This window comes from Castor canadensis, chromosome 9, assembly GCF_047511655.1.
Source record: "Castor canadensis chromosome 9, mCasCan1.hap1v2, whole genome shotgun sequence".
NCBI lineage: Eukaryota > Metazoa > Chordata > Mammalia > Rodentia > Castoridae > Castor > Castor canadensis.
Window position 1 is genome coordinate 1038336 of NC_133394.1, and position 27775 is coordinate 1066110.

The 27775-nt window shown below is 39.3% G+C and overlaps 2 protein-coding genes across 8 annotated transcripts in view; one reads left to right on the forward strand and one right to left on the reverse strand.

The window, feature by feature from the left end:
• The window catches only part of Sclt1 (sodium channel and clathrin linker 1), a 160518-nt gene extending 157281 nt beyond the window's left edge, over nucleotides 1–3237 (reverse strand). For 3 of the 4 annotated variants that reach the window (XM_074041163.1, XM_074041161.1, XM_074041160.1), the window contains exon 1: nucleotides 3096–3237. In XM_074041163.1, the coding sequence (XP_073897264.1) occupies nucleotides 3096–3129 (34 nt within the window). In that variant the 5' untranslated portion in view covers nucleotides 3130–3237. The remainder of the gene's footprint in view (nucleotides 1–3095) is intronic. The other variant, XM_074041164.1, reaches the window with a different exon arrangement.
• A 435-nt stretch (nucleotides 3238–3672) lies between these two features.
• Nucleotides 3673–16872, forward strand: C9H4orf33 (chromosome 9 C4orf33 homolog). Of its 4 annotated transcripts, none has more exons than XM_020180830.2 (6): nucleotides 3673–3970; nucleotides 8051–8242; nucleotides 11598–11658; nucleotides 13832–13883; nucleotides 13993–14192; nucleotides 16234–16872. In XM_020180830.2, the coding sequence occupies exons 2-6, from the start codon at nucleotides 8062–8064 to the stop codon at nucleotides 16352–16354; spliced, it is 615 nt and encodes a 204-aa protein (XP_020036419.1). In that variant the 5' UTR covers nucleotides 3673–3970; nucleotides 8051–8061; the 3' UTR covers nucleotides 16355–16872. The 4 variants fall into 4 exon arrangements, with proteins under 4 accessions (XP_020036419.1, XP_073897266.1, XP_073897269.1 ...); XM_074041167.1 differs by having other exon boundaries at nucleotides 3682–3789; XM_074041165.1 differs by having other exon boundaries at nucleotides 3673–8242.
• Nucleotides 16873–27775: the final 10903 nt, after the last annotated feature.

Genomic DNA, 27775 nt, shown 5'->3' on the forward strand with positions numbered 1-27775 from the left:
AGAGCTACCGTCGCTCCCACCACATCCTGAAGAGATGTTTCTTCCTGAGAGCAGAAATGAGAAAGTGTCTATTCTCACCCTCTGCTTCTATCCAAACTGTACTAGAAATTCTAGCAGTGCACTAAACCAAGAGAAGGAAAGGAAGCACCCAAATTAGATGTTTACATGACCAGACTGATGGTGTAGAAAATATATGCAATGATTCCACACAAAACCCACCAGAACCAATAAATGAGTATAACATGGCTGCAGGTGTTATATATACACAAAAACATGTTTACATAATAGTAATGAAAAATCAGACACTGAAGTTAAAAACCATTTACAACAGTATCAAAAACTTCAATATAAAGGAATAAATATGACAAAGGATGTGCAAAACCTATGTATTAAAAAGTCAAAATATTGCTAAGATAAATTAAAGATATACCAATGCTTCTTCATTGTTTGGACTCAGTATCATTAATACATAAATTCTACCTAACTTCATTCATAGACTCAATATACTGTCCATCAAAATCTCAGCATTTGTTTTCAGAAACTGACAAGATGATTCTAAAATTCATATGGACCCATACAGGACTTGGGATAGCCAAACTATGAAGAAGAACAATTTAAAAAGCTAGTATTTCTTGATTTTAAGACTTATACTAAAGTTGCCATAATCAAGGCAGCTGTGCCCTGGTAGATAGATCAGCAGGACAGAACCGAGTTCAGAAATAAATCCCCACACCTAAGGACAACCGATTTTAGCAAAGGTGCAAAAGTAATTCAACGGGAAAAAAGATAATCTTTCAAGTGGGTATCCATATGCAAAGAAGTAAACAGGACCCTTACCTTGTATCTTGTACAAAATTCTCTATAGCGTAGATCTAAATGTAAAACCTCAAACTACAAAATTTCTAGAAGAAAATCTCACGGCCTTGGGTTAGGCAATGATTTCTTACCTATGACACCAAAAGTACAAAATCGTAACAGCACAACTCATAAAGAATAAAAGTAAGAACTTCTGAACTATAAAAGACACTATTAAGAGAATGAAAAGAAAATGTGAGTCCATGGTTCTCCATCCCACAGGAATGAACACTGTTCCAGCAATGATACACATTATCAACACTGAACTCTTAGATCAGGTCTCCTAAGGGCTGTCAGGTACTCCCTCCCAGACAGAGGGTGAAAAATGGTATACTGCAAATGTGCTAACAGTTTCTGCACTAGTTGATTATTATATAAATAAAGCTGAAACAGCAATTAGCAGTTATGTCAGTTGAAACAGCAAAACAAATAAATGTCTTAAGCTAGACGACTGAATCCAAATGACGTGAATGAGAAGAGGTAGTCAAAAGCAAAAGAAGTCAGTGTAGAAGGCTGAGGCAGTGGAAGGAGGGAAGCCCTCTATCCGTACCTGAGCCTGTGCTAGTGTGGCACCCTGACCAGCATACAGGTCCAGGTAAAGGAATAAGAAGGTCACGGGTGCCCACTCTCTCACTCTTCTCTTTCGCAAGCCCTGTCACTCCATGCTCCCAGATCCTGAGTAAGCACAGTGGGTTCAAGACTCAGAGCCCTTGCTGCTTTTGCTCAGGATCCCTTCTTTCACTTCCGTTGTCTCCTAGTGAACCATCTACCACTTGCTCTTCAGAACTAAGTCACTATGCTTCTACTGGCTTTTTTGTTTTCTCTAGTATCTGAACTTTTGCTTCATCTGAGAATTCCAGCTAGCTCTTTCTTCTAAAACTCAGATACTCTCTCCACCCCACAAACTCCTCCCCACACTTTCCTGTCCCACACCATGCAGATGGAGGCCAAGTCATCCTTAGGAACTGAGGTTATTCCCACTTCACACCTAAGAAAAATGCTAATGTTACAGTGTCCTCAATTATCTTAGGTACTGTGCACTCACCATGTACACAGCACCAGGCTAAAAGGCCTTATTTGCATTACGCGGTTCAAGTCTCAGAGCTACAGGAGGGTTATTGTGTTCTTATACTCATCTTACAAATGTGACGACTGGGGCACAGAGAAGCAAGGCCCAACACTTGAAAAGAGTTAAAGCTAGGCTGTTAGCACACACAGACTAAGACCAGAGGTTGAGTTCCCAAACACTGGTCTGTAATGCTTTCTAAATGGAACTTGTCACCTTTTCCCTATCTTCGTGTTGCTCAAGTCAAATCTCCTCAACTTCAAATGCCCTCACATTCAATCTGTGCATCCTCCTCAGTGTCCTTCTTCCCTGGATGACAGCAACTATCAAACTACAGTCTGCTGCAACACATGCTGCTCACAACAGCATACTGGGCTCTTCGAATCACAACTGGACCATGTCACTCTCATCCGAACTCCCCCTCCAACTCCTCACCGTCACGTGCCAGCTCCCTACACAAAGCCCTACGTTCCATTCAAGCCAACCCTGTCCCACGTCTTTAAACAAAGCACACTCCGAATCCCTTCAACGCTGCAAATACCCTTTTACTTGGGATACCTTTATAGCTCTTTCTACATAAATCCATTCTGGCACTCCACTTCGGCCCAGATGGCGCCTCCCTTGCCGGTAGTTTAACAACAATCCTGTAAGAGTCAATATTTGTTTAGCACAACATGTCACACATTATTCTGGACACTTCACATCTTTCAGTGCTTCCCCCGTGGGGAAACTGAGGCAAAAGGCTCCGCAGCTGCATTTACTGGATTTATATGTTTCCCTCCCCAAGTTAAATTCTTGAGGGCTGGCCCGTCCCCTTTACCTCTGCAGTAGCCATGCTTGAACATGGTGCCTGGCACCTAACACACAGGAAAAGCGCCTCTAGGTCCTACAGGCTTGGACTCTCCTCCTGAGCCGCAGCAATTCCCCTCCACCCCCCACCCTCGCCAAATCCGGTTTCTTCCCTGCACAAAAGGGACAGAACACTTAGTGTCCTGCAAGGACTGACCAACCAGTTCTGCTTTAGAATGACACCCCGTCCTCGTGCACATCAAGCTTTTAATGCAGCTAACTTCGCTTAAGTGTTTGCAAATTTCCACGCTGGGTCCCGACAAACACGCTAGCAGCGATGACGACAGAAGCTTTACGTGCGCAGAATAAAGGCACAGGAGCTTACTTTGGTCACTCAGAAAGTCGGTTTCCGTGGCCATCTGGGTATAAGCCCAGTTCCGAGCGTCCGGCGCCGTGGTCGTGCTCGGAGGCGGCGGCTTCGGGGGGCAGGGCGCAGGCAGCGATCTGCACCCCGCTCACGCAGCGCCGCGGCGGCCGCTCGGCTCCCGGCCCGGCCCGGCCCGGCCCGGCCTGGCCCGCGCGCGGGCTCCGCAGCTCCGGGACGCGCCCGCGGGTTCCGAACGCTCCGCGCCAATCGGCCCCGCGGGTGCGCGGGTCGACGCGGCGGTCCCGAGGGTCACTCGACAGCTGGCGGGACCCCGCAGACGACGGCCGGGGAAGCCGGCGGGCAGCTTGGTGACGGGAGCCTCCACGGGGCTGGGGGGGCGACGCCAGGGCCGCGAGGAGCCCCGGGCTAGCAGCCGAAGTCCACTCGGCCCGCCCTGCGACTTTGAAACGGGTGCCCCGGACCGCTCCTTGGAGACGGCGACGCCGCCTCCGTCATCACGTGGGCGTCATCGCTGGCGTCAGCACGCTGCGCACGACGCTCGCACGGTATTGGCTGGTTGTCGGGCGGTAGGCGGAGCCAGCAGCGTGAGGCATCGCGGAAGGCGAGCCGGCGGCCTGTGCTTGCGCGTGGTCGGGTCGGTGTCTTCCTTTTGAAATAAACTCCCCCAAGTGTAACGCGAGTGGGGCGTTGGGTACGTTTTAAACGCCCGCAGGATCTCTCGTCCCGACAACCCCCGCCGCTGTGGTCGGAGCGAAGGCCGGGAGGGACCGCGGCGGCCCGCCCCTCCGCGCCTCTGCGGGGAGGACCAGCCTTGTGTCCGCGCGGGGCCGGGAGCGACACGAACTGCACGTGTTTCTGCAGAAAATAAACAGGTGGAGTTTGCATTTGTGGAGCGATGACCATTCCCGGGCTCTAAATTTGATTTTGTCTGAGTCCTTAAATCTTTTAGATTTCTTCAAAACGTGTGTTGGCAGAAAGGACAGCGCTAGCAATTACAGTGTTAGCTGGAATCCGGCCATTAGTTTTAGTGGGGTTTTTTTCTTTTCTTTCTTTTTGAACTGTTAGCAAGGATTTGTTTTAGTACAGCATTTATTTTATACCATTTATTTTATTATTCTAGTACAGCATTTATCTTAGTACAGTATAGTAGGGAGAAATGGGGCGGAGGGGGTGTTTGCTGCGCCCCATGCAGGAAATGGGAGTAAAAGTTCCTAGTGTTTTTAATAGATCGTATTTTTTTTTTTGTAGCTTTAAAATAGTTCCATTAAACACACCTGTCATCGGTGCAGCTCTGTTTGGCTAACAGTTTAAGTTTTGTAGTCCTCTATGCATGTCATTTAAACAAAGTAATGTTAGCAAAATTTATTAAGAAATCTGAAAAATAGTTTCAAGCGTGTCCAGTTAGGTTTTGGAAGGCCCATGGTGGACCTCGCTGTTAAGAGAGAGAGAGAGAGACCTCTCTAAGGACTAGCGCAGATGGCTGTGCGTAATAACCACGAAAGGTCTGAGACTGAGCTGGTTCTGACTTCAGTGGCCATGACACAACTTTGTTGGAAGGGGAAACCAACGGCGCAGGCTCCCACTCTTGAAGTTCTGCGTGTACTTTCAACTGCACAGGGACCTGCTTCTGTCTCCTGCAGCTCAACCCTGTATATTGGTGCTGTGACTTTAGTTGGGGTTGGGCAAGTAGAACCCTCTGTTTACACTCCTGATAGGACACATTGGTGTGGATGAAAGCCAAGAGTGTATTCTGGATATAAAGGAGTGAATAGTGACACAGGAGTTACGTCTGCACATACTTGGCTTATATGATCAAGGCTGACATTAACACAACAGTTTGTTTTTGTTTTTTGTATGTGTGTGGTTACAAGACTTTACTGGTTGATTTTTTTTTCCCCCCAGTACTGGGAAATGAACCCAGATCCCCTTGCCCTTGCTAGGCAAGTGCTCTACCACTGACCTAAATATAATTTATACCGAGTGTAATATAATTGATAGTTTTTGCTTATGTGGCCAGTTAATCTCTAGCTGCAGCATTACCTTATGATTTACAGTTGATTTTCAAATTGTTGCACAGTATTTATGTTGCTGAATTGTCCTTCCCTCTTCTAAAAAGTCTCCCAGACTTCAGTGGGATAATTTAACAAAATGCCTCAGGTGTTCATTTGTGTCCCTTCAGCATTTTCCTTTCCTAGAATAATCAAGTTTCTGCTTGACACCTCTAAGTCCCTCCAAGCAGGCCCTGCCCTGGTGGCCTGAGGTGATCCCTGCAGAGACTTGAACCAAAGGGAGAGGGTGCTGGCCCTGGAAGAGAAGAGAAGAGCCTGTGGGTGTGAGCCTCCTGCTCTGTGCTCTTCCAGCCTTGTCCTAAACTCTGAATGCAAAGTGCTTGGCATGCAGTGTCTTGCTGTCCGCTATCTCCTAGTCACTGGCAGGCCAACTTCTGCTTTTCTTCCTTTCTCTCAGAAATGGGCTGGGTGAGAGAATGCAAACGGCAATTAAAATCCACTTACTGTAGAAAAACTGAAGAATTTTTTGTGAAGAGAGAAAAATTTGGAAATTTTCTTTGCAAATCATTTTAGTGAAAAAGTACCTTTTCCTCAACTTCCTTCTTTTAAGCTCCATGGAATATTTTTTTCTTCTGCCAGGCTCTTAATGCTCCAGCATTCTGTGCCCTTTTCTCTCTCTCCACTTCCTTTCAAAAGTCTTTTCATAGTGAAGGTAAGTAAAGCAGTGAAAATAATTGAAAATTTATCTTTCTAACTCATGATGAAAGAGTAATTTGAAAAAGAAGTTAAAAAGTGGAGAAATACAGATTAACAATAACAGTATTTTAAGAAAATATAAATAGCCAATATTAAAATTGCATAGTAGACTTGTGACCACCTTGAAAATATTCATTTTGACATTTCATAGTATTCAATCATAATGCTATTTAAGCAGTTTAGCTTTAAGTTTAAGAATATTTAAAATTTAAAAATATTTTTTAACTATTCACTTATTTTAAAATAGTCCATATATCATGGTATACAAATCAAATAGGTTAAAAAAAAAATGGTAAGTAAGGCTGCCTTCCTCCATGTGTGAGCAGGTAATTCCCTCCCAAAAATGAATTGGTGCTGCCCAGCCAGTCTCTTACTTATGTTTCCTGCCACAGTGTGTGCGTCCCACGCACATGTGCAGATGAGCTTACTTTTCTGAAGTGAATGCATGGGTTTTGCACCTGGTTTTTCTCACTTCACAGTGTAGTCTCATGCATTATAGCTGCTTGCTCATGTTAGCAGCTGTGTAGTATTTCATTGCACTATAGCAGAATTTCTTCGATAATCTTCCGAAAGGTATTTAAGTTGCCTTGAGTGTTTTGTTATTCTAAACAACACTTCCGCAATTATTCTTCTACTTAGGTCATTTTGATTGTCTCCAGGTATAACTCCCAAAACTAGAATTATCGAGTCAAAAGATACTTGCATTTTTATTTTAGTAGATCTTGATGTATTGCCCTTCACAGCGGCTTTCTCACTTTTTCTCACTTTCCTCATCAACACAGCATGTTCTCAAGTTTCCTGATCCTTGCCAATAAAACTGAAAATTTATCGTTGCTTTAGTTTGGATTTCTGTAAGTGAGGTTGAACACTTTGCATTTTCTTTCTGTGAACTGGCTGTTCATAGCTTGTGCCTGCTTTTCTGTTGGGGTGTTCATCTTTTCCTTGTGGATTTCTAGAAGCCCATTAGACATTAAAACACAATTGCTTATTTGTCTGAAATAAAAGTTGTATATATTTCCCAGACATTGAGAGATCCACCCAAGATTCCTCAAAATTTAATAGCTTCTTGTAGTAAAGACAGCATGTGAAACAAAGGAACAAATTGAAAGACTTCAGATAAGGGAAGCTACAGTTTGCAAATATCAAATACAAAGTCAGGGTTATCTTGTGGATAATACCTGGAACCAGTGTAATTTGGGGACTTTACTGCTAAAATAAAGTTTTCATCTTCCTGCAGAGTCCCACAGTGTCCTCTGGGAAAACACAGCTGACATTGGTGCAGTTTCTAGTTATGCATGTCATGTGACCTTGCACAGGTCTGTTTTTTTCATTTGTAGCAAGGACAATACTCATGTCTCTGCAAGTTCATGTAAAATTAAATGAGATAATGTTCCTAAAATGCATGATCCACAGTGTTCAATGAAATGTGTTTCTCCTGATTAGATAGCATGTCCTTCCATTAGAAAATAATTAAAGATGCAATACAGCTTGTTCCCTATGTCTGAGTCTGTTTTAAACTGGTAAGTAGATTCTGTTCCCATTTTTCAATTAGAGTGAAATTATCAATCAAAAAGTGGTCATTTAACAGATGAAAAGGCAACAAAGTGTGTGCGCAGGAATAAGGGAGGGAACAAAGTGTGTGCGCAGGACTAAGGGAACAAAGTGTGTGCACAGGAATAAGGGAAGGCAGAATTGAACTTTAGCAACCTTCACATGAATGCCGTCTCCCTCCCCTCTAAAGAGAAGGTTTTCATCCAGAAGAATCGGGGTTCATAGCACTGTTCTACTGATTTACAGAGATTTTTTGTCATGGTTTGTTTTATTTTTTAGATCTTGATTCCCAGAGGATCCGGTAACTCAGACACCTGCATACTTTTCCATAGAAAAAGACAAAGGGTATGAACGCATGCACTTGGAGTTACAGTTAAGCACATTAACAGTTTCTGCAGTGGACTTTCACAGCATTTTTTAATGATTTTGACGCATACTACAAGGAAATCAGACCAAATCCTGTTTTAGAGCAGAGCTCGAGCCACGATTTGCCACCACACAGGTGGCCTTTTGAGTCCTTGGACATTGCTCTTGTCATTCTGCTGTCTACCTATCCGTTATTTGGCATTTAAGATTCCATTTCATTTCTAACCAAATGAAACTTTTGCATGTTGTTTTAATATGCTTCCTTTACAGTCAGTCTTCAGATGGATTTCAAAATTGAACACACTTGGGATGGTTTTCCAGTGGGCCACCAGCCAGTGTCTGTCAGGCTAAGCCCAGGTGAGGGAGGCGTGGTGATGGAAGTCAGTGCTCCATTTTTCAATGACCCTCCAGCCCCACTTGGAGAACCCGGAAAGCCTTTTAATGAGCTGTGGGATTACGAAGGTAAACAGAAGTACTGTGTTCTATTACATCTCTTTGTAAGAACCTCTCACAAGGCTGTTGTTTTATCTTGCTGTTAGGAAGTGAGCACTCCCAGCAACTGGCATTTCTTACCAGTCTCTTACTCTGACTTTATCCCCACTGCCTATGTGACTTCAGCAGTAACTAGAATGGGAAATGGCAATTACAAATCCAGATTTTAGGAAATACTATCATAATGTCCTTCTATAATCTCAGAATTCAGTATTCCTTTTGTTTGGTCTTTTAAGTATCCTCAAATTGCTTCTTTCACCTTAAACCTTTATGGGAGTTTTGGGGTACTTTCCTTATTGTAGAAATACTACCAACCTCAACATGAAATTTAGTTTTTACTTTGTGAAGCAAGTAATCTCACATGTCAAATTAATGCTAAAAGACATGCCATGAAATGACAGGGTTTCAGATTTGTTCTGCGATTCCCTGGTACCATATCCTAATCATGTTACCAGATTCAGCTTTCTGAAGTGTTCTTCATAATGCTGTTCCACCAGATCACAAACCGTCATCATCACTAGGAGAAAATTGAAACATTTCCCATAAGCTTTCAAGACAGGCGTGAATTAGGCCACAGATTCAACTGCAAGCTCTTGACTTCTTACTGTCCATACAGAGTCTCACCTACGTGCTTTGTCATTCTTTTTTATTTTTCTGCTTCCAAAACATAGTTCAAGGTCAAATTCAGGTCCCATTTCTTCAAGTGTCTTTGACAAGTCTTATAGCCAATATAAAATTTCTCTACAATTGTAGAGCATGCCTTTTGTTAGTATTTGTTTATCACGTGGTTTGTTTGTGTAGTACGCATATGCACCAGTCTGTTTCATCTGTCAAGAACGAAAGCACCAAGCTCAGCAAACCCTAATGTCATCTACTTCTTCATGAAGTTAAGTGACGTAATGTTTATAGACCCGGCCGCAGTGCTCCACGTGATTGCGCAGTCTCAACGACTAGCTCTAGCAACATTTCAGGTCACCGAGATCTCTTCATGATGCCCTTCTCTCTCATTCTCCATATTTGCATTCTTTTGCTAAGGCCTATCAAATTTACTTCCTGTCAGATGTCACTAATTCAGTACCTCCTTTCCACCCTATCAGCCCTACTGTAGGAGAAAGGTCTTCATCATCTTTTACCTTGGTTAGGCAGAACGTATCTGAAACGGCAGTTTAGCTCATCCTTCAGCCAAGAGCTCCTCATGTTCCTTGTCCTCAAGATAAAGTTCCCCTTCATTCGATCTCTACACAGTTTTTCATGGCCTTCTATGACTTGCCACTCATTTTCTGCAGCACTGCCAGTTCTCCCTGTGTTTGCCTGGTAAGACTGAGCTGCATGTAGTTCTTTAAATAAGCTGGAGTATTTCCTAAGTACATGCCTCTGAGTGAACGCTGTCCCTCTGGGATGTCATGTCCACCGTCCTTTACCCACTTGTACCCATCTTTCAAGACAGAATTTAGCTGATACCTTCCCAGGAGTCCTTCCCCAAGCCACGCTTTTGAGCCAACAGTCTGCTTTCATTTTTCCCATGTTGACCCATACATCCTTCCATTTTTGGAATTTTATCCAACTTTCCACTTCAGTGTCTGCTTATACTGTGAACTAATCAAAGTGCCTATACAATCTGATACAGTGTTAATACAGAAAAGCTATTAAAATGCTTGTGAGGTGATGATGGAGGATAGAAATAAGAAGGGATACGTGTTTGAATGGGAGAGATACAGATTTATCTTAAGGAATTGGCTCACATGCTCCTGGGGGTTGGCAAGTCTAAAACCCACAGGGCAGGCCAGCAGTCTATAGATACAAACAAGAGTTGGTGCTACAGTTCATATCCAAAGTCTGTTTGATAGCAGAATTCCTCCTTTAGAAGTCAGTCTGTGTTTCCATAGGCTTTCAACTGATTAGATGAAGCTCACTCACACTTTGGAGGGTAATCTGCTTTAGTGAAATTCTACTGATTTAAATGTTAATCTCATCTAAAAAATACCTTTAACACAAACATTTAGAATAATGTGAGAACACATATTTGGGTACCATGGGTTAGCCAATGTGAGGTATGAAATTAACCATTATAGTAAACTTTCTAATTCATTTAGGTAAAAGATTTAGAAAGGGACAATTAAATTCTCTGAATTATTGAGGGAACTAATGTATTATAAAAGTAACACAGAAAATTAGGAACAATTTAATGTCTACCCATAAAGGATTAAATGAATAAATTACAGCATTCTATTCAGAAATCTACACAATCATTAAAAAGGAATATATTAATACGAAAGAAAATTTTTTCACGCAAAAAAGCAAATTCTGGTACTGGAGATCTGGCTCAAGCAGTAGAGTTCCTTTGAACACAAGTGCAAAGCCCTGAGTTCAAATCCCAGTCCCACCTAAAAAAAAATACAACAAAAACAAAAAACAATCTCTAGGTGAAGATAATTCCATATTCATTTTTTAAAGATCTAAGCAAGTAGAACAGTTTTTTGAACACAGAAAAAGTCTGGTAGGTTCTAGATTGGGGTAAAAGGACTTTTTTACTTCATATATATGTGTGTGTGTATGTGTGTGTGTGTGTTAGTTAGTTAGTTATAAGAAAGATGGAAGACTTTCATAATTAAATAATCTAAAACATAGCACATGCTCAGGAAAGTATAATGAAAAGATCACCTGTCTGTATTCTCCAATCATAGCCAACTACTCTTAAATGTTTTTCTGCCCATTTTCACAGCTCAAGCCACAAGTACATGTGCACATTTTAATTTCAAATACGCTTGGTTGCTGCCCTGCAGCCCACCTGTAAATGTCATGACATACTCTCATGCCACTAAATATTTAACTGTGTCTTTGATTTTAAGGTACCATGGTCGCATAAATTCCATAATTTATTTTTCGGCTGTACCTCATGGTAGATTGATTTTAAAAATAGGAAATGATCCTATATAAGAGGAAATTGCCATTTATATCATTTCCAGCTTTTGAGCACTATCTTGAATAGAATTACACTTAATTTCTCTTCCTAGTCATATGATATATTTCTTAGCAGAAATCTTAGAAGGTAGCTGGCTGGCCTGCTGTGTGATGATGTTGATTTCTGTGACCTCACCAGCACTAGACTTTAATCTATGGCAATCTGATATGTGAGAAAATGGATCGTGACTCATTTCCTGTGATTTTCTCCTGGGCATTGTCTATTTTGCCATTTATTGCTGGGGATGTTATGGTAACTTAAAATCTTACTTAATTCATTTCATGTTCTAAAGGAATTAACAACTTACTTGTTAACTAAAGCAAAATTAAGTTATTCAATGTGGCATATCTCTGTTTTCAAAAGTCGTGGAAGCATTTTTCTTGAATGATGTAGCTGAGCAGTATTTGGAAGTTGAACTTTGTCCGTAAGTATATAATACTTTTTATAATCACTACTACATAATTTGAAGATACTTTGTTCTAGTAATAAGTCATATAGTAAAGGGAATGATACCTGGGTTCATCTGAATTGCATACTTTTATTGTCATATACATCTAGAATATGTGTTTAGATATGTATTCCAAGTGTTTGACATATTGTGTGATGTTATTTTTAAGTCACTAATATTGTTTTTTGTGATAAATTTGAAGTTTTTTGGCAAAATAAAAACCATTATAAAACAAACTGTTTCCCTTATGAATTACTGTATAAATTTGCATTATTACATATTAACTGTTGAGAAATAAAAGGAGGTATATAGATATAAAAAAATGTAACTTGCTTACAAAAATGTTTCAGGGGATTTTTAAATGACTACATTAAACTTTAATCATATGTATCACTCTGTTTTCATGTATTATCACTCATTTTTTTAATATATGCTATGCCATTTTTGCATCCAATGCCAAGGATAAAAATTAAATCATACCTGGATTTTATTAGGCTCACTAAAACTATTGACTCTGCACTTTCTTTGTTAGTGTTTACGTACACCCTTAAGAATTTTCTTTACCTATTGACAAACTATTTTATCTTATGCCCACCTGTCACCTAAATTCTAGCAAATCTCAAATTACTGAAGGATACAATAAGTGGAATGTTTCTATATATTGCCTTTATTCATCTTAGGTGCTGTTTAATGACCCCTTAGTATTAATACTCAATAGCCTTAGTAGACTGGCCTGAGAGCCTCAAACAATTGACATAAATGAAGTTTTACATGTCCTTTTATTTCCCTTGTTTAGGTTTCTCTAATGTGGAAAATCTAGTTGTTTGAAATTACTGTTTTAGGAAGTCTGTGTTATCTTTGTATGGTACCTTTAATTTAGATGCCAAAATCTTTGATTTAAAGCTATGATTAATTCTTATAAACTGTCATGTGAAAAAGCTAAGAGAAGCATTCATACTTTGTCTAAATAACAGGAAAGAACTTGGATTTGCCAAATCCTCAGTTTTAATTTTTTAGATCATCTCAGTTTATCATCAAAAAGTGATGACCTCACACTGAATGAACAGAGTAGACTATCTTTTGTTAAGAAACTACACAGTTGCCATTGTATATGAAATTAATAAATTTTTAAAGTTAAAATCCTCAGAGTAGTATGGCTTGATATACATCAGGTGAGTTAATAATCAATAATCACAATTTTGTCTCAGGCACATCATTCCTGTGACAGTTAATTAACTTGTTGGAAACAGTGTGAAGAAGATTATTGTTTTAATTTGCAAGAAGTTTTACTGCTCCTAAGATATCCTGGAGGCCACATAAAAACAGCAAAAAACAATCAGGGAATGTTTAAATGAAAAAGACTGTGGTCTTCTGCCAGAGTACTTTCCTGAATAGAAGCCTCCCTTCAGAGCTCACAAAGGACTGTCTGGGTAGAAATGTTTGACAGTCTTTTCCAGAGATAGTGAATTTGCTTCATGTAAACACCTGAACTCCTTTGCTTCTTACTGACCTGACTAATCCCAATTATGCATTCTTGTTACAGTTGTCTTTGGAGAATATATTGTGTTCCCATTTGAAAATTTGACATTGAATATGCTGGAAAACACCAGAGGCAAACAGGTCAAAAATGATTGCATGAGAAAATAGATAAGGATTAAAATCTTTCATTTATTGACTAGTTCAGTGTTCTGTATTTGCTGTCTTCCTAATGGGCCTCAAGATAGTTTTCCAGAAATAATCTTTACTAAAGTTGTTAGAGTCAGACCTGGAAATTAGTCCCAGCTTCCCTTAGGGTACTTTTTTTAAAAATTGGTTTTATTATAAACTCCAAATAACATGATATCTTTCCTTTCTTTTCATACTTTATGTTGTCTAATCAAGTTATTTTACATGACTTCTTACTAACAAATATGAAGAGCAATCTTAGCACATGAAACCTTATGGTTTGACAGCAGTTGTCTTTTGTAAACCTGAAGACTGCCATTCCTAAGTAACTAAACTCACTGGTTCTCCCTACAATCATCCAATATTGGTATTGCATCTTTTATTATTTGGAAATTTAGCTGCAAGCGCATACATTCCAACGTGCATAGTGAAGAAAATAACATTGCTTCTCTCAAACACTCATGAGGAATCTTAATTTTGACAGCCATGGACAGCATTTGGTGCTTTTACTGTCTGGAAGAAAAAATGTGTGGAAAGTGAGTGAACAAAAATGTGAAACAAAATCTTTAAGGGTACAAGTTATATGTGTGTGTTCAAAGCATAAGTCTGAATTTACTTTTTGTGTTTCACATACCGTTACTGCAGCAAGAACTCGCTTTATCATTTGAAGTGTACAGAGGGGAGACAAAATGGGAAGGCAAAGCTTTTCTTCCATGGAGTTACTTTCCACCGAATGTGACAAAGTTTAATTCGTTTGCAATCCATGGGTCAAAAGATAACAGAAGTTATGAAGCCCTTTACCCTGTACCTCAGCATGAATTCCAACAAGGACAAAAACCTGACTTGTAAGTAAAAAGTATATTTCAACATGTTCCTATTGTACAGTTTCTTGGACATTAATTCTTGGTATAGCAGTAATTAACACTTTTTAGTCACAAAATATTACATGTGTAGGGCCCTTTGTCCCTTGATGGTCCTTAATGAACACTGTAAATCAAGTTTGGACTGACTGACATAGTCTCCCTCAATACTGTCAGTAGAACACTTAGTATTTCCTACAATTATAAGAAAAGTGTTTCATGGGTATTACATCAATTGATGTAGAAGTATGGCTTCAAATTCATGATCTCTTTCAGGGGTAAATGGCCAGTAGAAGCAATGTTTCCTGGCGTAAGAAATGAATCCTTTTCTCTGTTGTAAGAGAATTTATACTTGGTTATGACTGTTGTTCTCGTCTCTTGGTAAGAATATCTGTTGTTTCTAGGCAATGCTGCCTGCCTTTGATAAAAATGATCCCTAATTGGGAAGTTGCATCTAGCCAGAGCATTACTTTGAGTGAACCATAAATACATGATGGAAATGGTATAGCTTTGGAACTCCCCTTTAACAGTCATCTTGTCTGTGGGAACCCTGGAAACTGCCTATGGAGTTACGAGAAATACAGGTTCCTGGGGCAGGGGACATTTAAGCCAAGGTATCTTCAGCACTTTGTCAGTTTGAATCTTGTCTCCTTACACCTGACGTTGCCATTTAAGGGTAATATAGATCTTAGCCTTATGAATGCTCTGTGGATCACTATGAGGACTGGTGCCTTAGAAGGGAAGCCTATATAATATCCTGGAGCAAACTGTGATTCCTACTCTGTATCACTGTGATACTCAGTATGGCCAGGATAGTCTGGTGAGTCAAAGTATTTAGAGGAGCCTAACAAAGGTCCTAGTAAGCATCACACCATACCAAGTTGACATTCCTGCCTTTTCACCCTTGGGATATGCCACACTATTCCTATTCACCTTTTGCCTTTCGTGCTCTTATTTTACTCTACTTTGCCTTAGTCTCTTCTAGCATATTTCTTTGCTTTCTCCCTAGTCCTGACCCTTTCTAACCTAGCTTTTCTCTTTATGTTTTCCTTTACTGATGTTTCCTTAACTTTTTACTGTGGGATTCATAATTGTAATTCTAAAACTCATCATCCTAGCCAGGTGGGCAGGAGGGGCTAGGAATCTAGGTGCATTGACTCAAGGCCATCATACCAAAGTAGCATGCCACTCTCGCTCTTCCTCAGCTAATACCATCCTAGTCAGACTTCCTGTCATACATTACTGGGATGTAACCTAGGTAGAAGTATGAGTGTACAATGGGCAGAGCAAGCAATCCCCTACAGAGCAGAGTTCTACCACAGCTTGTTAGTGAGTCTTTCTCATTAAACCAGAAGAGAAAGCTTCATGATAATTAAATGACTTTTCTAGGAAGAAAAGCACTAGGAATATACGCTGGTATATTAGTCTAACTTGCTTTGGCAAAGAAAGAAAATAAGTCAGTCCTCTAATATGGACTTAAAACTTTTTTAAAGCAATTGCTTATATGACTGGTATGAATTATATCAAAGTTCAAGTATAAGAACATTTGTAAGAGTATAATAATTGGTTGATTTCTCATTTAATTTATTTTTTGAGATAGGGTCTTAGTACATAGCTCAGGCTAGCCTAGAACTTGCTATGTATACCAGTCTACCTTCACATTTGTGATCCTCCTGCTTCAGCCTCTTGAGTGCTGGGATTACAGGCATGCCCCACCATCCCTAGTGAGATATATGATTGGTGAAATGAATTAGACTTTAAGGGTTGATTTTTGTTTTTCCCTTCAGCTATGAGAAAGCTTTGTGCAGAATTGAAGAAGGGTGCTTTGAGATGGAGGATATTTTTCAGAGCTGAGTGTTTAATAGCTAGAGTGAGAAAATTATACATAATGAATCTATCTTACCTTTGGTGTTTCTTAAAATACAATGTTCTATCACAGCTGTGACTAAATAAATAGGCCTTCAAGACCACTATTTCACAATTTGTAATTCATTTCAGTTCACACGTTCCTTTTCTTTGCTTTTAGCCATCGTCTAGAATATTTCAAGCCTTTCAGTTTTAACATGCTCCTTGGAGAAGAATGGAAGCAGCCAAAGTCAGACATATGGCTAATGAAGAAAATTGATGTGCAGGAATATAATAGATAACCACACCAATCATTTTAAAGGAAAACATAAATATAATCGCTGTTAAGACACCATGAACAAATTCCAGCAAAAAATATTTTCACACAGGTCATTGAAAATATAGTATTTCTATAGCAAATTTTATATGATTAACAAAAAATTAGAAAGTTTACAGATGATTTCATCTGCACATTGTTTCTTAGTGTCACCACACCACTGTGATGTCAGTGGGTTCTTGTACAATCATCACCTTAAATGTCTCTTACTCTCAACCAGTCATTATTTTTCTCCTCACTTTCCATGGACTTCAGCCATTGATTAGAATATCTTAACTCCATGTAATATACAGCAATATTTTACTATTAATCTTCCACCCATTCTTGAAATTAGTAGGAAACAGTGACCTATTTCAGGAAGTCCCTATCTTAAGACATCATTAAAAATCATGAGTTTTGAGTTCAAACCCCATTACCACTACCACCAAAAAAAAAAAAAAAAAAATGAATTTATTAGCCAGATGTTTTTGCTGTCTTGGGTTATTTTTTGCTGGGTAGAAAGAAATGAAATAGTGTTTAATTCAGGCCGTAGACTCTGCTTTCATTTACAAATAAAGGTCATTTTCTTAATACTATTATGCAAGATGTCAAAATGCTTATATTTTATTTTGCAAGCATCAAACATTTCTGGTCTTAGATGGGTCCTGATACAATAATAGTGGATGACGTAAGTACCCCGCTCACAAATAGATCCAGAGAAGAAAATCAACAAAGGAACCTTAGAGTTAAACTACACTATGGATCAAATGAACATATCAGACATCTACAGAATAATCCATCCAACAATAGCAGAATGCACTTTCTTTTTAGCAGTTCATGGAACACCTCCAGAATAAGACACTATGAGTACAATTGTTGTGAATCAGATGGCTATAACTATGTCGACTTATTTCCACCAGAAAACTTTTAAAATTCAGCCAACCTCCTAGGTCTTGTAGAGTGGCTAAAGATACAGAGTGCCTGCCTAGCAAGCATGAGGCTGAGTTCAAACCCCAGTACCACCAAAAAGAAAGGAAGGAAAGAAAATAAGGAGAGGAAAGTAAAGGAAAGAAAACTACCTTCTGGGAAAAAACTAGAAAAATACTGTTCTTGACAGCCTCAAAAAAGCTAGGAATATACCTAGCCAAGGAGGTGAAAGACTTCTACAATGAAACTTACAGACCACTGAAGAAAGAAATTGAAGAAAACACTTGAAAATGGAAACCCGTTTCATGCTCATGGATCAGCAGAGTTAATATTTTTTAAATAGCCATATTACTGCAAGTGATCTACAGATTAATGTGCTCTCTATCAAAATACCAAGGAGAAGAGACTCAGTATGGTAGCTTAGAGAGAGCCAGCACTCTGAACCTCCATGAACCTGAAACAAAATCATCAAGTCATAGCTTAGGAAGAGAATAGTGGTCAGGAAAAGCAATGAAACACAATAGTACAGAATGTAGAAATACTTAACCTTGGATTTATAAAAGGAAACAAAATTAACTCTAACATAGAGAGCTAAATTAAAAAAAAAGGTAGGAAAGGGGAGATCCAAGATGATGGTTAAGGTAGGGAATCAGGAATCCTAACCTTTGTGACTTCAGAAACCATTTTGAGATGTCAGAGGTACACTTGGATAATTCTGATTGCTTCTAGCCAAAATAATAACTGCCATCACACTAGGTGCACATAAAATTCAAAGACTGACCCCTAAATCAGCCCTTAGTTTGATCTAACAGCCACAAAAATCCCGTGTGGCACAGCCAGCAAGGCATGTCTCAACCTTGGAAAAAAGCCCCCTGGCCATTTCATTTTTTTTTTCCTCTCACCAAGCAGAAGACAGAGCATCAATCAGAATCAAACTCTGACATCCTGACTCCCTAGCCTGTGGAAAGCCACCCTATGCCATGCCACACTGAGAACAGCAGAACCCTATCTACCCCAACTGGCTCCAGAGCTGCTTGCATGAATCTGCAGGATGAACAGGTAAGCATAATGCACCACATGCACCCCCCCCAACCCACTATCCAGGAAAATAATCCAGCACAACCCCTGGGCAGACTGAGCCCCCACAACAAAACTGAAAAACATAAACAGTGAACTGTGATCTAACACCAACAGCAGAGGTGGGGGTGGAATGCTGAACCTGCCCCAGAGAATGAAAGTGGGTCAAGAAGCCAAACTCTCAGTGCCAAATTCTCAGTGAATGAATGCAAGTAAAGCAATGAAGGCTGAGAGCAGAACTGGGGCAACAAGCCAGCCTCCCAAATCAGGGCAGGTGTGGATCCCAGAGCTGACCTCATGGGACAGAGGGCAGCATTCAAAACTGAGTTCCCCAACCTTGCTGGGGGAGGAGCTGACAAAGCACAGTTGCAGCTGTAGGGCAGCACAGCTGCTGCCTGGTGAAAACAACAACAGCTCTGACCACCCTGCACAAACTGGCAGAATTATGTCATCTCCCAATTACTGCTAACCCTGTGGACAGAAGGAACCAAATACTAACAAGCCAGTCAACCACATCTGAGCTCCTGCTTGTACGCCAATACCAGTATTGGACACCTGGGGAATAACTTGAGAACTCTTACCAAAAAACTGAATTTTTTGATGTCCCTGTACCTGGTGTTTTTTTGTTTTTTGGTTTTGTGTGTGTGTTTGTTTTTTCCTGTATTACTAACTTCACCATCACTATTTTCTTATCCCTATTCTTACCCTTTTGCTTGCCCTCCATTTCCTGTGTTACAATCAGTTGTTCTCCCTCCCAACTACTTTTTATGCCCCTCTCATCCACTCATTCACCTCCCCCAACCTGTCACCACACTACCCCTCCCTTTTACACACTCATCACCCGCTGACTATCTATTGTAAAAACTACACAAATGCAGCCCCCGGCATTCCCTGACACAAACACCCTCCACTACAACAACAAAAATACACCGAGACATGCACAAGGGCCACAATACCCAGCAGCCCCCATACCAGTTCTTCCACCCACCTACCCCTTTTCCAGTCCCCCTTTTAATTCCACCTTTACCATTTTCCCAAATTTCTATATCTACCCTAATAACCATTATACCCCCAACTCCCACTGTTTATAGGTAGTATTACCAAGGAGTTTTCTATTTAATACAGAAACAATTGATCTAGCATTGAACTTGTGAATTTGTTATTGCTAAATTACACCTCCAGGCCAGGGACAGAATGAAGACATCAACCTAGCTAACAACCATATCAATCACAACACAAATATCAAGGGAAAGAAAACACACAATTAAAACCACCAAATAGTCTATCAGGAACATACTTGCACAGCACCAAGTGGAGTGTTGGGAAGAAAAAGAGATGGAAATCACTCTCAAAAAATAATTCAATACAGGATTCAGTGGGAAATGAAAAAATGGATACCAAGTTCCTGACCCCAATGAAACAATGATAAATGTCACTAAGGATCCCAGTGACACAGAAAAACCCTTGAAGAAATCTTGGAAGAATATGAGAAAATCATGGAGAAGAGACTAGACATGGTTAATCAGAATGTACAAGATGCACTCAAGAAATTTCAAGACTCTAAAAATAAAGAACATGAGAAGACACAGAAACAAATGAACTCAGGACTTCAACAAACACCAAAGTGAAACAAAGGATGCCATAAAAAGAGAAATATATGAATTAGAGATGACAACACAAAATATAAAAGGGGAGTTGAACAAAGATATGGAAAACCTTAGAAAAAAGAATAAAGCAGAAATCCTAGAAATAAAAAGTCCCTTTAGTCAAACCAATAATACAGTGGAAGACCACACCAGTATACTAGAACAAATGGAAGACAGACTCTCAGAGCTTGAAGATAACATAGAAATTAAAGAAAAAATATTATTCAAACAACTCAGGAGCTATGAAAGGAATATAGAAGAACTCAGTGACTCCATCAAAAGATCAAACCTGACAATCATACATATTGAAGAAGGAGAAGAGGTACAAGCCAAAGGGATACATAATACAGTCAATAAAATAATAAAATTTTCCAAATCTTGAGAAAGTTTTCCCCATTCAGGTACAGAAAGCCTCCATGACACCAAACATACTTGACCAAGATAAAACCTCCCCACTGCATCTTATCATTAAAACAACAAGCACAGACAACAGAGAAAGAATATTGAAGGCCATAAGAGAGAAAAAAAATGACATATAAAGGTATAAACCCATCAAAATAACAGATTTCTCAAGAGAAAACTTGAAAGCAAGAAGGGCATGGAGTGAGGTGTTTTGGGCACTTAATGAAAATAATTTCAGCCCTAGGATACTCTACCCAGCAATACTATCATTCAAAATTGACAGCAATAAAAATATTCCATGATAAACAGAAATTAAAGCAATATATGACCACCAAGCCACCATTACAGAAGAGTCTACAAGGAATTCTGCATGCAGATTAAATCAAACAAAAGAGTAGCATTGATTCACTGCACACAATCAAATCCCTAAACAACAAAAACAACTAAATGGCAGGAATCACCACATTCCTATCAGTATTAACACTGAATGTCAATAGACTCAACCCCCCCATCAAAAGACCCTGTTTGGAAAACTGGATTAAAAGGGAAGATCTGACAATTTATTGTTTACAACAGTGCCATCTTATTGACAGAAATAAACACTGGCTTAGGGTGAAAAGGTGGGAGATTTACCAAGCCAATGGCCCCTGATAACAGGCAGGAGTAGCAATACTTATATCAGACGAAGTAGACTTCAAAGTTACATTGGTCAAACAAGATAAATAAGGACACTTCATACTAACAAAAGGGGCATGACATCAAAAGGAAATAACAATTATCAAACTATGTGCACCCAATGTCAGAGCACCCAATTTCATCAGACATACACCAAAGGGCTTAAAAGCCTTTTGGTAGTGGGAGACCTTAATACCCCTATATCACCAAAAGATAGGTCATCCAAACAAATCAGCAAATCCTAAAGCTAAATGACACCATAGATCAAATGGATCTAGTTGATAGCTACAAAATATTTCACCCAGCAATAGTACAATATACATTCTTCTCAGCAGCCAAGGGAAATTTCTCCTAAATAGATCATACCTTAGGGCACAAAGAAAGCCTCAGCAAATATAAGAAAATAGAAATAACTCCTTGCATTCTATCTGATCACAATGCATTAAAACTAGAACTCAACAACAAAAACAACAGCAGAAGATAGACAAATAATTGGAGGCTGAATAACATTGCTAAGCCATGAGTGCATCATAGCAGAAATAACAGAGGAAATCAAAAAGTTCCTGAAAGTTAATAAAAATGAAAACACCATCTACCAGAACCTATGGGACACAGCAAAGGCAGTCCTGAGAGGAAAGTTTATAGCTATAAGTGCATATATTAAAAGGACAGAAAGAGCTCAAATAAATGACCTAATGCTATATCTCAAACTCCTAGAGAAACAAAAACAAGCAAAACCCAAAGCAAGCAGAAGGAGAGAAATAATTAAAAATAAGGGCCAAAATTAATGAAATAGAGACCAAAAATGCCATACAAAGAATCAATGAAACAAAAAGCTGGTTCTTTGAAAAACAAGATTGACAACCCCTAGCAAATCTGACTAAAATGAGGAGGGAAAAGACACAAATTAGTAAAATCAGAAACAAAAAAGGGGAGATAACAACAAAGGCCAAGGGAATTGGGGAAATCATCAGAGACTACTTTGAGAACCTGTAATAAATTGGGAAATCTTGAAGAAATGGACAAATTTCTAGATATTTATGACCATCCAAAATAACCAAGAGGATATTAACCACCTAAACAGATCTGTAACACATAATGAAATTGAAGCAGCAATAGTCTCCCAAAAAAGAAAAGTCCAGGACCTGATGGATTCTCTGCTAAATTCTACTGGACCTTTAAAGAAAAACTAATACCATAATGTTCATTTGGAAACACAAAAGACCATGAATAGCCAATGCAATACTGAGGAAAAAGAGCAATGCTGAAGGTATCACAATATCTGACTTCAAACTATACTACAGAGCAATAGCAATAGAAAAACAGCATGGTACTGGCACAAAAATAGATGTGAAGACCAGTGGAACGGAATAGAGGACCCAGAAATGCATCTGCACAGCTATGCCCACCTTATTTTTGACCAAGTCACCAAAAACATACAATGGAGAAAAGACAGTCTCTTCAACAAATGTTTCTGGGAAAAGTGGTTATCTGCCTGCAGAAAACTGAAACTAGATCCCTGTACTAGTTATGAACTTTAAGTGGATTAAGGACCTTAATATCAGACCTTGCAATTGTTACAGTAAAGAGCAGGGAATACTCTGGAAGCAATAGGTATAGGCAAGGACTTCCTTGATAGAACTACATGAAATTAAAAAGCTTCTACACAACAAAAGAAATGGTCTCTAAATTGAAGAGACCACCCACAGAGTGGGTGAAAATCTTTGCTAGCTATACATCAGACAAAGGACTGATAACCAGAATATATAGGGAGCTCAAAAACTAAACTCCCCCAAAATCAGTGAACCAATAAATAAGTGGGCAACTGAACTAAACAGAACTTTTTCAAAGGAAGAAGTCCAGATGCCCAAAAAACATAAAAAAATGCTCACCATCATTGGCCATAATGGAAATGCAAATCCAAACCACACTAAGATTTCACATCACTTCTGTTAGAATAGCTATCAAGAACACCTCCAACAACAAATGTTGGCGAGGATGAAGGAGAAAAAAGAACCCTTATATGCTGCTGGTGGGAATGTAAGCTGGTATAACCACCTTGGAAAACAATATGGAGGCTTCTTAAAAAACTAAAGAGATTTGGCATATGATCCAGCAATACCACTCCTAGGGATATAGGGATATACCCGAAGGAATGTGACTCAGGTTACTACAAAGGCACCTGCACACCCATGTTTATTGAAGTACTATTCACAATAGCCATGCTATGGAAATAGCCAAGATTCCCCGCTACCAACAAATGGATTAAGAAAATGTGGTATTTATACACAATGGAGTTTTATTCAGCCACAAAGAAGAATGAACTCTTGTTATTCGCAAGTAAATGGGTGGAACTGGAGAACATCATCTTAAGCAAAGTTAGCCAGGCTCAGAAGGCCAAAAATCTCATGTCCTCCCTCATGTGTGGATTATAGTTCTAAAACAAATGCAGTAATATTATTGTTCATGGATCACTCACTAAAGGGATAATGCACACAGGAGGAAGAGGGGAAGGGAAGGAAACCTAAACCTTAAATGTGATTGAAGTGCTCACTCTAGAGGAGTGAATATAGTAATCTTAAACTGGCAGAGGCCGCTATGGGAAGGTGACCGGGAAGTAGTGAAGAGGTCTGGCAGAGGTGAACCAATGTGGGTTGTAATATACATGTCCATGGAAGCAACACTAGGAATCCCTCTATATAGCTATCTATCTCAAACTAGCAAAAATGCCATGTCTTTCTTACTATCTCTTATGTTTTCAACAAAATTGGAGAACAAGAGGGCAAATAGGTTCTGCCTGGAAGCACTGGGGAGAGGGGGAAAGGGAGGAGAAGGTGATCCAAACAATGTATACACATGTGAATAAATGTAAAAATGATAAATTTTTTAAAAAGAAGAAATTGAAAAAAAAAGGGAGTGGGAGAATCCCCACCAGCAGGATTAAATGCAAATGTTTGGGCTATAGACTTCCAGAAGACCCTCAGGAACACACCAGCGGACATTCTACAAAAATAAAATCTAAAATAGGAGATCTGTATATTACATAGCACTTGGATGCATTAAAGGAGTCTAGCCTCTTTTTATAAGATAGATAACCTGTCTCCAAATCCCAAAGACCTCACTCCATTAAATAAGTGAAGAACTTGGCTTTACATTCACTAAAGAATCTACTTTGGGGAGGGCAGGGACTTGCCAGCAGGATCTCAGCTGCAAAGCTGAAGACCAAAATCACCACCACCACCTCCCCCCCAACAAAAAAAATCAAGTATCTCCAAGTGTTGACTCCTGCAGTGGCAGCAAAAGGAACTGCGACACAAATTGCACTCTTAAAGGAGGGAAGATATAAGTCATCTGTGTTAATTGTGAGGCTGAGGCAATCAGGATTGATCAGAGTCCCATACCTATCCCAGCCAATGCAAACTGCATTTCTTGACTGCTTTACGCACCTCCAGTGCACCTCCAGAGGATCAGAGGGTAAGAACCACTGTTCAGGAACTTATTTCTCATGATGAACCAACATAGGCAGAGATGCCTGGGTTGGGGGTTAGAGGGAATGGATGGCTCTGCTTGCTAACCAGGAACTAATTGAGGGAAGCTCCTATGTCTCCTGCATCAGCAAGCCTGCCTACAGATAAACACTGTCCTGAATTGACCCCAGCAGGGAAGGCAGGACAGGCCTCAGCCCCTTAACAGAGTTCAGCTCTATCTTCTCACAAATTCAGAGAGGAAAAATAAAAAGATGCCCTCCCACATAGGAAACTGAAAAGATAAGGGGGAGTGAGATAGAAATCAACCGTCTTTCTCTCAGCAAGGAAGAACAGTGACTAGTTTGTACATTATATATATATAAAGAGAGGCAGTTGTGGTTGGACTATAGCAGTTATTGTTATTGTTCTTTTCCTTTATATATATTTTCTCTTTTGATAATTTTGCCTTTTGCTGTACTCATTTTACTTTTTTATCTCTCATCATCATTCTAGTGTTTCCTATACCTCCATCCTGTATGTTTTCTTCTCTTTCCACTTTGCTTCCACTCTTCTTTTTCCTTTCCCCATCCTGTATGTTTTCTTCTCTTTCCACTTTGCTTCCACTCTTCTTTTTCCTTTCCCCATCACTCCCTTTTTAGCACTTAATTATTAATATCTCTAGATCTTTTTAAACTCTCAGTCTATCCCATATGTATTCTAGTTCCATTCCTTCCTAAAGTCAATGGGGTATAGTTGATTTTTCCAGTTGTTTTACACTACATTTAAATATCTGATGTGTTTTTGAATCATGGTGGTTGTTAGTTCTGCCTGCTTTATCTCCTTTGAGTGATTATAGGGATTGTGATCCTGAGATAAGGCTCTCCACTAAGTCTCAATAAATAAACAAGCAAATCAACTGATATGCAAATCACAATGTAGAAATACAATAAATACAAAAAATCAATGCAACATAACTCTTCCAAAAGTTCATTAACTTCCAATAACTGAATAAGCAGATACTGAAATGGCTAAAATGCCCAAAATTCAAAAGTGTACTTTTAGAAATGCTCAGTGATCTATCTCAATGAGGATTGAGTCAAACAGATGAATGAAGTAAGGAAGTCAATTCTAGACCTGGGGCAGGGAGATCAGCAGCATGGAGAACTTCAAGAAGGATTTGAAAAGCACAAAAAGAAAACAAGGAAGTATTGGAAATGAAAACATAGACCAATAAAAAAACAATGGAAAGCATCAACAATAGACTTGCTGCATGCAGAAGAACAACTATCAGATTGAAGACAAGGTCAAGGGTAGTCTACATTCAGATAGCAATAAAAAAAAAAGAGCTTGAACACCATTTTCAAGAGCTCTGGGAATGATAAAGAGACCAAGCCTAAGAATCCATGGGCTAGAAGAAGGAATTGAGATACAACTAAAGTCATAAAAAAATCAAAAGGAAAAATATGGGCATTCAAGTACAGGAGGCATATAGAACCCAAGTAGACTCAACCAGAAAAGAAGCATTACATATCACATTATTAAATGTCAAGTCTAGGGACCAAAGAAGCTGCAAAACAAAATCATCAGAATTACCTCAGACCATTCAGCAGAAACCCTAAAATCCAAGCAAGTATAGAATGAAATATTTTGAACCTTAGAGTATATAATTGCAAGCCAAGAATATTAAATCCAGCATCCACTCATGTAAAAAGGCCTAAAGAAACTAGGAATAGAAGGAACATACTTTAACATAAAGTCTATCCATAATAATCCTATAGCCAACATTATTCTAGCTGGGGAAAACTGAAAGTATTTCTCCAAAGTTCAGGAATGTGACAAGGGTGTCCTCTCTCACTCTCAAAGCAAGAGAATGAATTTAAAAGAATACAAATAGGAAAGGAAGAAGTTAAATTATTCCTCATTGCAGATAATATGGTCTTGTACTGAAAAGACCCCAAAGACTCCAACAAAATCTTTCAGAACTGATAAGCCCTTTCAGCAATGTAGCAGGATACGAAATCAACATGCAAAAATTAGTTTTCCTATATACTAACAATGAGCTTTCTGAGAAAGAAATCAAGAAAACAATTCTATTCTTAATAGCTTCAAAAAATGAAATATTAGGGGAAAAAACTAAACAAGAGGGTGAAAGACCTCAACAGTGAAAGCTATAAAATGCCAAATAAACTGAGGAAGACACTGGAACATGGGAAGCTCTCCCAAATTAATTTTGTAAAAATGGCTATGCTACCAAAAGCCAAAAGCAATATACAGATCTGCTGCAATACCCATCAAAATCCAAATGCAGTCTTCACAGAAATAGAAACACAATCCAAAAATTCATATTGAAGCACAAACGACCTTCTTTTCCTCAAAGAAGTCTTGAGCAAAAAGCAATGATGGAGGTATTCCAATACCTGACCTCTAATTACATAATAAATCTGTACTAACAAAGATCACATGGTACTAGAAAAAAAAGTCACAGACAAATGGAATGGAATGGAAGACTCAGAACTAAGCACACACAGCTAAAGCCATGTGATTCCTGGCAAAGATGCCAAAACCATACTTTGAAGAAACAACAGCTCTTTAACAAATGATGCTGACACAAGGGAGGGGTGAGGATAGGTAAGACGCCTAAAAAATTAGCTAGCATTTGTTGCCCTTAACGCAGAGAAACTAAAGCAGATACCTTAAAAGCAACTGAGGCCAATAGGAAAAGGGGACCAGGAACTAGAGAAAAGGTTAGATCAAAAAGAATTAACCTAGAAGGTAACACCCACGCACAGGAAATCAATGTGAGTCAATGCCCTGTATAGCTATCCTTATCTCAACCAGCAAAAACCCTTGTCCCTTCCTATTATTGCTTATACTCTCTCTACAACAAAATTAGAAATAAGGGCAAAATAGTTTCTGCCGGGTATTGAGGGGGTGGGGGGAGAGGGAGGGGGCGGAGTGGGTGGTAAGGGAGGGGGTGGGGGTAGGGGGGAGAAATGAACCAAGCCTTGTATGCACATATGAATAATAAAAGAAAAAGAAAAAAAAAACAAATGATGCTGAGAAAACTGGATATTCTCATCTAGAAGACTGAAACTGCACCCAAATCTACCATGTACAAAAGTCAACGGAAAATGAATAAAAGACCTTAATGTAAGACCTGAAAGTAAGGGAAAAAGAAGGAATTCACTTCGAGATAAAGGCACAAGCAACTAT